The sequence below is a fragment of the Bufo bufo genome, chromosome 2, assembly GCF_905171765.1.
Source record: "Bufo bufo chromosome 2, aBufBuf1.1, whole genome shotgun sequence".
In the NCBI taxonomy this organism is placed as follows: Eukaryota; Metazoa; Chordata; class Amphibia; order Anura; family Bufonidae; genus Bufo; species Bufo bufo.
In genome coordinates this window covers 111,641,122-111,654,383 of record NC_053390.1, presented here as the reverse complement: position 1 = coordinate 111,654,383, position 13,262 = coordinate 111,641,122, and the positions used below count along the sequence as shown (strand labels likewise).

Below are 13,262 nucleotides of genomic sequence, written 5' to 3'. Positions count from 1 at the left end.
AACCCCTCTAACCTAAACATATGTTCATGTCCAGACTAATAATAAGAATCCTAAGCTGGCCTTATTAAACCTCACTGTGGCTCTATTTGCCCAAAAAACAGGTTTTTATAACCTGTCAATCACTTACTTAAGGTGCCCAAGGGGAGGTCTGTTAATACAGGGTGCCCGGCCGCATCCCTCGCCGTCCAGTGCTCAGAGCCGCCTTCCCTGTCTTCAGCGCCGCCTTCCCTGTCTTCAGCGCCGCCTTCTCCCCTTGGGCACCTTATGTAAGTGTTTTTTGGGCAAATAGAGCCACAGTGAGGTTTAATAAGGCCAGCTTAGGATTTTTATTATTAGTCTGGACATGAGCATATGTTTAGGTTAGAGGGGTTAAATCTGATGACAGAATCCCTTTAAATAGCTCCCCTCTCAGAGGAGAAAGCTAGCTCCCTCTGCTGAGTCAGGGCATAATAAATGAAACAGTGCCACCTACAGACAGTTTTTGGGAATACATACAAAGCGTAATACAAAGCATGAACAGATTAAAAGGAGTCTGTCAGCTACTTGAATAATCTGCTCAAATTGCATTGTAGGTCACATACACAGTTTACACATGGTGCTTTTCTTTTTCCTTTGTGGCTGTGATGCTCAGAAAACAAACTTAGAAGACATATGCTAATGACCTTGCAAGTGCCCAGGCCCGCTGCTGCTATTTATCAATAGCTCCTGCCTTCTCTTGCTGTAAGCCAACCCAGCAGCCCGCTGACGTCACTGTTCTCTGCTCCTGAAATCTTGCGTCTGTGCACATCACTGTTGGGCCCGGACTTGCTGCTGCTCATAGCTCTTGCTTCACCTCTGCTGGTAACAATATAACAAAATAGTAACAAAGACAGGTGCACTCTGCGGTTTTACTAAACCCTCAAACTGATTTTAAAATTGAGAGATTAGCCAACATGTCCTACGGTGTAGGACATGTCTGAGCCCGAGCACCGCGCCAAGGTTTCTCAAGTAGCCCGGGACCTAACACTCTCCTACCTGAGCCGTATGGGCATTACCAGGAGCCAGTGGGCAAATTACAGGAGCATGAGGCCGACTCACAAACAACTCACCAGTTACCTCCAGCATGTAACCATGCTTGCAATGGGAGGAGGGAGGAGTCTGCGAGTCCCACTCAAGACTGGCTGGTATGGCCCAGGCCTCACAGGTGCACCTAAATGTGACCTGTAGATGGAAAGCAGGCACATTTAAATTGGAGTTTATACACCTCCAGGCATCTATATATATACAAACTGAAAAGAATGGCGTGGTATTAAACAAGCAGGAAGCGCTCAAACCCACATGCGGTTGTGCATATATATATACAGGGGAGCAGATCCTGCACTTGTGGCACCGTTGCTAATGACGATCCCCAGCAAAAATGCATACAGTGGAGGATGCCCGCGGCGAACCACAAGTACCACAATAGACATCCTACACAAGATAGAAACCATGTGGATGTGATAATCAATATAACAAAATAGTAACAAAGACAGGTTCACCTCTGCTGGTTCTACAGTTTTGTGCCGAAAAGCAATGCATGTCCACAGTAGGTATTGTATGGCGCATGCTCGGGAGTGATGTGCGCAGGAGGAGTAATTGACAAGTAACACCAGGGTTATAGGCACATGCAGCAATAGACAACACTCCTGGGCATTTGCCAGCTCATATTTATATGGCTTCAAAGTTTGTTTTTGAGCATCACAGCTCCAGACAAAGGAAATAACAATGCTGCCAAGTTAGGCATACAGCATAAATGTGCTCAACATGGCATCAAGGATCATGTTAATGTTATGATACCCATGGTTGCAGCGAATGATAAGATACCCATGGTTGCAGCGAGAAATCTGCATTGTTCAGGGCTGTGATAATTCACTGGGAATTATATGGAAAAAATCCAGAGTCCAGTGGCTGAGGATACATGGAGCAGCTTTTTAACAATTCTCTATATTGATGTAATGAATATTTCTAATTTCTTCTATTAACAGATAAATTCAGCTACAAGGAGCATGGTCACCGCATGCTACTCATATGGCTGCATGGCATCTTATTAAAAAAACTGAATCCAATAAAGTCTTTATATGAAGATCTGGTAGTGTTGGGGCATCACCAAATGGCAGGTAATGTTAAATGCCCACTTTTCTTACTGTTATATATCATCTGTGCAGTTCTGCTGATTTAGGGTACCTACACACAGTGCGAATTACACACAGTTTTTCCGGGGGCATTCAGACGGGAAAACAGCAGCGTAGTACAGTACCAGCGTAGTAGATTAAACATGTGGAGATCTTTGCAGATCTTTGCAAATTGAACTGCCGTGTGAATTTCCAAATCCGCAGCATGTCAATTATGTTTGTGGGTTTATCTGCGTATTTCACCCTTTTGAATGATGAGATCTGCGGCAATACTGCACCAAATCTGCAACAAAAAACTGTTATGTATTGCAGTCTTTGGTGCAGTTTTAGTGCAGAAGCGCTGAGAAATCCGTGCGGATCTTCTACACGTTGACCTGCTTCCATGTGCAGATACCCTTAGGCACACATGATCAAGTTCAATGTGATAAACTCACAGCGTGTGTCAGTGAGAGTTCCCGTTCTGACCTCTGCTCCTCTGACAGGATCCTACAGCATCATAATGATTTATAATGCTGTGTGACCCTTAGGCCCCTTTTACACGGGCGAGTATTCCGCGCGGATGCGATGCGTGAGTTGAACGCATTGCACCCGCACTGAATCCGGACCCATTCATTTCTAAGAGGCTGTTCACATGAGCGGTGATTTTCATGCATCACTTGTGCGTTGCGTGAAAATCGCAGCATGCTCTATATTCTGTGTTTTTCACGCAACGCAGGCCCCATAGAAGTGAATGGGGTTGCGTGAAAATCGCAAGCATCCGCAAGCAAGTGCGGATGCGGTGCGATTTTCACACACGGTTGCTAGGTGACAATCGGGATGGAGACCCGATCATTATTATTATTTTCCCTTATAACATAGTTATAAGGGAAAATAATAGCATTCTGAATACAGAATGCATAGTAAACTAGCGCTGGAGGGGTTAAAATAAATAAATAAATAATTTAACTCACCTTAGTCCACTTGATAGCGCAGCCGGCATCTCCTTCTGTATTCTTTCTTTAGGACCTGGGTAAAGGACCTTTGATGACGTCACTCCGGTCATCACATGGTACGTCACATGATCTTTTACCATGGTGATGGATCATGTGATGACCGGAATGATGTCACCAAAGGTCCTTTACCCAGGTCCTAAAGAAAGAATACAGAAGGAGATGCCGGCTGCGCTATCAAGTGGACTAAGGTGAGTTAAATTATTATTATTATTTTTTTAACCCCTCCAGCCCTATTGTACTATGCATTCTGTATTCAGAATGCTATTATTTTCCCTTATAACCATGTTATAAGGGGAAATAATACAATCTACAGAACACCGATCCCAAGCCCGAACTTCTGTGAAGAAATTTGGGTTTGGGTACCAAACATGCGCGATTTTTCTCACGCGAGTGCAAAACGCATTACAATGTTATGCACTCGCGCTGAAAAATCGCGGGTGTTCCCGCAACGCACCCGCACCTTTTCCCGCAACGCCCGTGTGAAAGAGGCCTTAGACCTCTTTTATATGAGCAATATGTATTGTGTCAGGATCTGTTTAGGAAAAAACTAAGTTTGGCACGCAAGTTGAATCAGTCTTTTCTGAGATTTCCTTCAGTGTTTCAGTTTTTCCTGCATTGATGCAATCAGTTTTGATGCGTTTTTCATGCGCTTGAATAAAAACTGAAGAAGAATAATCTACATCTACTGAACCATTAGTGAAAAACACATTGCATCTGGATGTATTCAGTTTTTCACACAAGCCCCATTCACTTCTATGGAGCCAGGGCTGCGTGAAAAACGCACAATATAGAAGATGCTGTGATTTTTCCTGAATGCAGAGCTGACACACATTGCATCTGGACGGAAAATTCGCTTGTGTGAAAGAGCCCTTAGGCCTCTTTCACACGGGCGAGATTTCCGCGCACTGAATCCGGACCCATTCATTTATATGGGGCTATGCAGATGAGTGGTGATTTTCACGCATCACTTGTGCGTTGCGTGAAAATCGCAGCATGTTCTATATAGTGTGCGTTTTTCACGAAACGCAGTCCCCATAGAAGTGAATGGGGCTGCGTGAAAATCGCAAGCATCCGCAAGCAAGTGCGGATGCGGTGCGATTTTCACGCACGGTTGCTAGGAGACGATCGGGATGGGGACCCGATAACTATTATTTTCCCTTATAACATGGTTATAAGGGAAAATAATAGCATTCTTAATACAGAATGCATAGTACAACAGGGCTGGAGGGGTTAAAAAAATAAATAAAAAAATATAACTCACCTTAATCCACTTGATCGCGCAGCCCGGCTTCTCTTCTGTCTTCATCTTTGCTGTGCAGAGGAAAAGGACCTGTGGTGACGTCACTGCGCTCATCACATGGTCCGTCACATGATCCATCACCATGGTAAAAGATCATGTGATGAGTGCAGTGACGTCATCAAAGGTCCTATTCCTGTGCACAGCAAAGAAGAAGACAGAAGAGAAGCCGGGCTGCGCGATCAAGTGGATTAAGGTGAGTTATATTATTATTATTATTATTTTTTTAACCCCTCCAGCCCTATTGTACTATGCATTCTGTATTCAGAATCCTATTATTTTCCCTTATAACCATGTTATAAGGGAAAATAATAAAATCTACACAACACCTAACCCAAACCCGAACTTATATGAAGAAGTCCGGTTTCGGGTCTGGGTACTAAACATGATGATTTTTCTCATGCGCGTGCAAAACGCATTACAATGTTTTGCACTCGCGTGGAAATATCGCACCTTTTCCCGCAACGCCCATGTGAAACCAGCCTTAGAGTCCTGAAATCTATTGTAGTACACTGTGATTTTAGAATTCTAAAGGGAGGTTTAGACGGGCCGATGGAGCAGCTGGTTGTTAGGATGGAAGCGTTCCTTCTCGATAGTCGGCTGCTTGCTCAGTGAAGAAGAAAGTTGCATTTACATGCAGCGATCTTCTCCACAGTATGAGGGCTATAGCAATCCCTCGTCCCTATATAGAATCATTGTTTGTGCATGATCTGCTGTCCAGAAACGATGATTGGTGGGGCCTGCATGAACATCAGGATCACTCCATGAACGAGCATTTTACTCATTTTTTGGATGATCGGCGGCACATTTAGATGGGCAGATTGTCAGGAAAGAGCGTTCGCAGGAATGGTCATTCCCGATAATGTGGATGATTATTGGTTCTTCTAAATCCACCTTAAAGCCTCATTCACACATCAGTGTTTCACGGACGTGTGCTGTACGTGTTCTCCACAGACAGCACTTGTCCTCATTCATTTAAATGTGTGTATTCAGACATCAGTGTTTTATCACGGTCCGCGGATCCGTGTTTTTATCACGGATGCATGTTCTATTTTGTCCGTCTTCACGCATCCATCACGCCCATTATAGTCTAAGGGTCCGCAAAAGCCACGGTTGCCATCTGTGTTGCATCCGTGTTTCACGGATCATTAGGAAGAGATTCTTTGAAAATTAAAAATGGACACACGGATCCATCGCGGACAGCTTCACGGATGCATCATTGGCCACCTTCTCACGGATTTGAGCATTGACACAGACGTGTAAATAAGGCTTAAGGGTTACACAGCATTATAAATCAGTATAATGCTGTGCGATCCTGTCAAAGGAATGGAGGTCAGCACCGGACCTCTCACTGACACACGCTTTGAGTTTATCGCATTGAACTCGATCTTGTGTGTCTGGCCTTAAATTGAATTACTTTTTACAGTTCACAACTTTGTGGCATTATTAAATTTTACTAATTTATAAATCCAAAGGCAGATTGGGACGCTGGTGCAGGGTGGAAGCTCGGCTGCATTGTGGCCAAAAACCACGCAAAAACCATGTACGTCTGATTAGTATTATATTGTTAAAAATCCATTGCAGCTGCTGATGTGTTTTTGCAGGAAATGCACAGCCATTAACAATAAAAAATGACAATGGTAATCAGTTTTAACAATCTATATACTAGACAGCTGTGGCCCGTATGACCCTGCATTTTACAGCCGCTTTGTGCCCCTGTCTCCACCATTCATAGGCGGTACCCTTAGGCCAACTGCACATGTTGCGGAATAAGCGTGGTCTTTCCTTTTGGATTCCCATGTGGAAAAAACGAAGCATAGTACAGTATCAGCAAAGTGTATGAGATTAGATAAATCTCATGTACACTTTGCAGATTTTTTTCTGTGTGAAAATTAACCTGCCATGCGGATTTCCAAATCCGCAGCATGTCAATTATGTTTGTGGTTTTAGCTGTGGATTTCACCCTTTTCAATGGAAGGGTGAGATCTGCGGCAAAACTGCATCTAATCTGCACAAAAATTGGCAATTAAAAATTCTGGATTTTGGTGCGGATATGCTGCAAGCCGCTCCGTGTATCCTGCTGCTGCTGGGGAACGAAGTGAGTATGTTTGTTTTTATTTTTTTATTGCCTGTGAAGGGGGCACAGCTGGGCATATTACTGTGAGGGGGCACAGCTGGGCATATTACTGTGAGGGGGCACAGCTGGGCATATTACTGTGAGGGGGCACAGCTGGGCATATTACTGTGAGGGGGCACAGCTGGGCATATCACTGTGAGGGGGCACATAACTGGGCATATCACTGTGAGGGGGCACATAACTGGGCTTAACCACTGTGAGGGGGCACATAACTGGGCTTAACCACTGTGAGGCGGCACATAACTACTGTGAGGGGGCACATAAATGGGCATATTACTGTGATGGGCACATATCTAGGCATCGCTGCTGTTAGGGGGCACATATCTGGACATCGCTGCTGTTAGGGGGCACATATCTGGACATAACTACTGTGAGGGGCACATATCTGGACATAACTACAGTGAGGGGGCACATATCTGGACATAACTACTGTGAGGGGGCACATATCTGGACATAACAACTGTGAGGGGGCACATATCTGGACATAACTTCTGTGAGGGGGCACATATCTGGACATAACTACTTTGAGGAGGCACATATGTGGGCATAAATACTGTGAGGGGGCACATATCTGGACATAACTGTGAGGAGGCACATATGTGGGCATAACTACTGTGAGGGGGCACATATGTGGGCATAACTACTGTGAGGGGGCACATATCTGGACATAACTACTGTGAGGGGCACATATCTGGACATAACTGTGAGGAGGCACATATGTGGGCATAACTACTGTGAGGGGGCACATATGTGGGCATAATTACTGTGAGGGGGCACATATCTGGACATAACTACTGTGAGGAGGCACATACACTCACCTAAAGAATTATTAGGAACACCATACTAATACGGTGTTGGACCCCCTTTTGCCTTCAGAACTGCCTTAAATCTACGTGGCATTGATTCAACAAGGTGCTGATAGCATTCTTTAGAAATGTTGGCCCATATTGATAGGATAGCATCTTGCAGTTGATGGAGATTTGAGGGATGCACATCCAGGGCACGAAGCTCCCGTTCCACCACATCCCAAAGATGCTCTATTGGGTTGAGATCTGGTGACTGTGGGGGCCATTTTAGTACAGTGAACTCATTGTCATGTTCAAGAAACCAATTTGAAATGATTTGAGCTTTGTGACATGGTGCATTATCCTGCTGGAAGTAGCCATCAGAGGATGGGTACATGTTCTCATTCTGTTTACGCCAAATTCGGACTCTACCATTTGAATGTCTCGAGACTCATCAGACCAGGCAACATTATTCCAGTCTTCAACAGTCCAATTTTGGTGAGCTCGTGCAAATTGAAGCCTCTTTTTCCTATTTGTAGTTAAGATGAGTTGTACCCGGTGGGGTCTTCTGCTGTTGTAGCCCATCCGCCTCAAGGTTGTGCGTGTTGTGGCTTCACAAATGCTTTGCTGCATACCTCGGTTGTAACGAGTGGTTATTTCAGTCAACGTTGCTTTTCTATCAGCTTGAATCAGTCGGCCCATTCTCCTCTGACCTCTAGCATCCACAAGGCATTTTTGCCCACAGGACTGCAGCATACTGGATGTTTTTCCCTTTTCACACCATTCTTTGTAAACCCTAGAAATGGTTGTGCGTGAAAATCCCAGTAACTGAGCAGATTGTGAAATACTCAGACCGGCCCGTCTTGCACCAACAACCATGCCACTCTCAAAATTGCTTAAATCACCTTTCTTTCCCATTCTTACATTCAGTTTGGAGTTCAGGAGATTGTCTTGACCAGGACCACACCCCTAAATGCATTGAAGCAACTGCCATGTGATTGGCTGACTAGATAATTGCATTAATGAGAAATAGAACAGGTGTTCCTAATAATTCTTTAGGTGAGTGTATCTGGACATAACTACTTTGAGGCGCACATATCTGGGCATAATCTGTGAAGGTGTCACAATGCTGGCATAACTACTGTGCAGTGGCATAAAAGAGGAATAATTACTATATGGGGGCATTTAGGGGACTGAGTAGGATTAGGTGTTTAGTTATATTTTGGGTGGAGTTAGAGGCGTGGCCTAGTGCAGAAAAAAATGTCTACATTTTCTAAAGTTGGGAGGTATGCGATGGCATTAGTCATCACTCCTCCTCATACTGTGGGGAGATCGCTGCATGTAAATGCCGATTTTTTTCTCCACTGATGAGCAGGCGATTGTTGGGAACACTTCCTTCCCAACAATAATCTGCTATATCATCAGTGTTAATGGGCCTTTAGTAAATAACATGAACATCAGCGTGAGCAAACAGCAGATCAAATGAAGCTGCTGAAACATTTTAAAGGTGGAAAAATATTTATTCTGAATCCTTGTCAATTGTTGTTCTCGACATGAGTCAGATCTGTGAAGAACATGACATTTTTACTGTTTTCTCTTTATTATTCATGCTTATCTGTTTGATGGCTTTCCCACTGAAAACGAGCCATAGTGTTTGATCTACAGCATTCCAAGGGTTTTCTCACCTGTAACCGCTCTGACATTTGTGAGACGTAAAGTTTATTATGTTGCTATGTTACAACAGTCTGATTGGTGGGGTCTGTCTTAATCTGAGAATGGAGGTGCCAGGTCTCATGATCCCAGAGTAAAGAAGGACTCTGTCAGATGCAGAGCCCGGTGCGCTGACTTGGACCGCCACCAAACAGGCATTTATGGTATATTAAATTCATATGCCATAGTATTAGGGTGATTTTTCTACTTAAAAGATTATTAACACACATATAGTCTTATATATATTAGACATTATGCCTGTTACAATAACGTGCGCTAGAATTGGCCAGCGCGCAGAGCAATCATCAAACCACGCTCCAGCCGATCAACGCCCCCCCCCATCCCCCACACACGCTGTCCGCACCACCCATCGTCCATACAGACGACACCCCGAGCGATGGCCGCTCATCGCCGTCCACGGAACGTGGTGTGATGATTGCTCTGTGAGTGTGGGCGGTGTGTGGAGCACTGTGTCCGCACATGCCCAGTGTAAAACTGTGTACGCATGTAGGCGGTGCAGGCTCGCTTTAGTACTGCCCGTGCAGGCGTCTCCTCCATGACCTCTCACCAGGACTTCAATTACCAGAAGTCTGTGCGCCGACGGCGGCGGGGGAACTGTGGCAGGAGCGGGTGGCGGCGGGGGAGCAGTGGCCTGCCTATAGGGTGATACCCTACAGGGAAACCTGTGCGTAGCGCTGTGTCCTGGTTGGACGCCGCGCATGCCCAGTGCAAAACTGGTGACGCACACACGGAGACACAGTGCACTCACACAGGGATATTATTATTATAGATATATCAGAGAGCAGCCCATTACAGCCATCACTGTGACTGTGGGTACTGCCCAATGCACCCTGGTGATGGCAACAGTCCTGCTTACTCCATAACTGCTTTGATTGCATGCCTGCTATTGATATAAGACTAGGGCTACACAGCCACATGTGCCACGCGACGGCAAGACACAGAAGAGTCTCACGGCAAAAATACACTCAACAACACTGAAATTGCAACACCTAGAAGGACAAGCGATTAGGTTATGGAAATCGAAGATGTAGCAGGTGTCACTAAGATCTGAAGATCACATTTCAAGCACCTAGCTCCAATTTGTGGCAAGTGGTAGGGGTCATTAAAGGCAAATTGAAAGCAATTTTTTTTTTTTAGCCACATGAAACCTTAAAAATTAGATCAAGTCGTGTGAGCTGATTGTGCGATGTCTCCTGTGTTCTTCGACAAGCCAGTTATCGACGCTGGTCACAAACTGACTGAATCCTTGAACTGAGAGGCTGTGGTTCATCACTCCAGCAGATCGCTACTCACCTAGACCAAGATGTCAGCACTGTTGAATGTTGTGTGTCCTGGTGGTTGGGGGCACAACGATGAACCGGACTGACAGCAAAGATGAACCTCTGCACAGACCGATTGTCACGTGAAATGTTGCCATGTAGCCGTAGTCTAAGGCTCTGTTCACATCTTCTTTTTCACATTCATCAGGGGTATACTTTGGCCATACCTCAGTCGGAAGGTTGTAACTTATAACACCACATAGGCTTCCAGGGATATATACCACCTATAGACTCCCACTTAAAAAAATATATATAATATACCATGTATACTTTTTATAGGGTATTTTATTATTCTTTCACAGCACGTTACTGTGTATCCATGTCGTATAAAACAGAGAGGCGGTTTCTGACAATAGAAATACACTTCAAAATCTGTATAGGTAAAAGGCCGCTTGAATATAACCTTCTAGTACTGCAAATTATCTATCTATCCAACTATCTATTAATCTCATCTATCCACACATACACATAAACAACCTCCAGTAATGCAATGGTTGTAAGATCACATTAGTTAATTTGCAGGTTCCCACTAATGAAACAACATGAATCGTCTGAATGGCAAAAAAAAAATCTTAGGACTTTGGGCTGTGCAGGGATATGGGTGGAGTTAATGGTGGCTGGCAGGACATGTGTCCAGGTGGGACAGTTAATAAAGATTTAATAACACTGAGGATACTAAGTGTATCCAGATTAATGATGGCCAGACAAAATATTGGTCACTATTGATACTAGAAGGGTTGGCATATCTAGAACCACATTTTTCACTAGGGTAGGACTATTAAATACAATATTTATTTGGAGTAATAACCAACCATGGGCCAACGACCTCTCTCTAGTTCATCTCTTTGTTTCTTTACAGAAAACTTCAGAGTACAGAGCAGCGATGGTGTGCAGCCCAAGAAGTGCACAATTTCCTAACACTGGGTGAAACTGAAAAAACTATGGAAAATAAAGACTGCACCAAAGCAATGACATCACATGGTCACCAGACATTGGTCCTTGCACAAACACTGATCAGCCATGAAGTAAAACCACCTGCCAAATAATGTATAGGCCACAAAAAGAAGTCTGAGACCCATTAAGGCACGGACTCCACAACTAAAGGTGTCCTGTGATAAGCAACAAGACAGAAGTACATCCTTAAAGTCTCCTAAACTTTGAGGTGTGATCTCCATGGATCAGACTCATTTTTCCAGCACATCCCACAGAAGATCAATCGGAATGAGATATGGAGATTTTGCAACACCTTGAACTCTTTGCCATGTTCTCCCAAAACCATTCCTGAACAGTTTTTGCAGTGTGGCAGAACACAATATCCTGCTGGGTGAGGACTTCCACTGGGTGAGGACTTCCATTAAGGATTACCACTGCCATGAAGGATGGCACTTTGTCTGTAACATTCTTTAGGATGATGACACGTGTCACATACACAAGACCCATCAGAAAATTCCCCAGAGCATCACCCCCCCCCCCCCCCCACCAGTAAGCCTCTTTCCCATAGTGCATCCTTGTGCTATCTTTTTCCAGGTAAGCGACACACATGCACCTGGCCGTCCACATGATGTAAAAAATATATTTCATCGGAGTAGCACGCATTCTTTCATTGCTCCATGTTTAAGTTCTGATTATCACAGGCCCCTTGTAGATGTTTTCAGATGGTGTGCAACTGTGCACCAAACTGCAATGCACTGTTTGTACTTACATCTAGTCTATGATTGCCACCATTAAGGTGATCCTACGGTCCAAAAAAATATATATTCACATTAACTAGGGAACGAACATAATTCTCACACAGTGCCCTCCTTCTCATCTGCCAAATTCTGGGCTCCTCTCCTGCCATCCAAGATGTCCACAAAGCTTCTCATACTACCTGATGCACACTGTGCATTTGGTAGTCAAAGATACTTCCTGCTTGGCCAGCACAGATCACGTGCTCTTTTATGGCAAGCATTCACTCCTTACATGTCACAGGCGTCCATGACTGGTAGTCCTTCTTTGAATCACTTTTGGTAGGTACTCACCACTGCATTCCAGGAATACCCCATTACCCCTGCCATTTTGGAGGTGCTCTGCACCAGTTATCCAACATCTGCTGAGATCTTACGGTTGCGCAATTTTACTGCTTCCAACACATCAACTTCAAGAACTGACCGCACTCGCTGCCTACTATATCTCACCCTTTGATAGGTGCCATGGTTCCAGGAATGTTACTCTCTTCATCTGTTATGGCTGATCAGTGTACACATGATGAGTACAAGAACATGAACACACATCAGACCTCACATCTTATTAATGTCTCACACATTCCCTATGTCTATGATCCTGCCCCCTGTAGTGCGCTTGTATATGTGCGAAGCCATATGCCTTATCTGGATAATGAATAAATTACATTGGCTTAAAACTTGTATTAAAGGGCATCTGTCAGCAGATTTGGGTCTATGAAACTGGCTGACCTGTTACATGTCCCTAACGTGAGGAAATTTGGCTTCTACCTCACAGGGCTTTTTTGCCTTCCTCTGGATCAACAGGCTGAACTGGATGGACAGATGTCTTTTTTCAGCCTTATAAACTATGTTACATGTGCATTTGGCAGGTGAAGACATCGGTGTTGGTCCCATGTTCATATGTGTCCACATTGCTGAGAAAAATGATGTTTTAGGGTACTTTCACACTTGCGTTTTTCTTTTCCGGCATAGAGTTCCGTTCTAGGGGCTCTATACCGGAAAATAACTGATAAGTTTTATCCCCATGCATTCTGAATGGAGAGAAATCCGTTCAGGATGCATCAGGATGTCTTCAGTTCAGTCTTTTTGACTGATCAGGCAAAAGAGAAAACCGCAGCATGCTACGG

General features: G+C 44.4%; 1 protein-coding gene across 1 annotated transcript in view; it reads left to right on the top strand.

The window, feature by feature from the left end:
- The window catches only part of ANKDD1B (ankyrin repeat and death domain containing 1B), a 68,936-nt gene extending 55,923 nt beyond the window's left edge, over window positions 1-13,013 (top strand). The window contains exons 14-15 of the mRNA XM_040421420.1: window positions 2,004-2,135; window positions 11,271-13,013. Of these exons, the coding sequence (XP_040277354.1) occupies window positions 2,004-2,135; window positions 11,271-11,329 (191 nt within the window). The 3' untranslated portion in view covers window positions 11,330-13,013. The remainder of the gene's footprint in view (window positions 1-2,003; window positions 2,136-11,270) is intronic.
- Window positions 13,014-13,262: the final 249 nt, after the last annotated feature.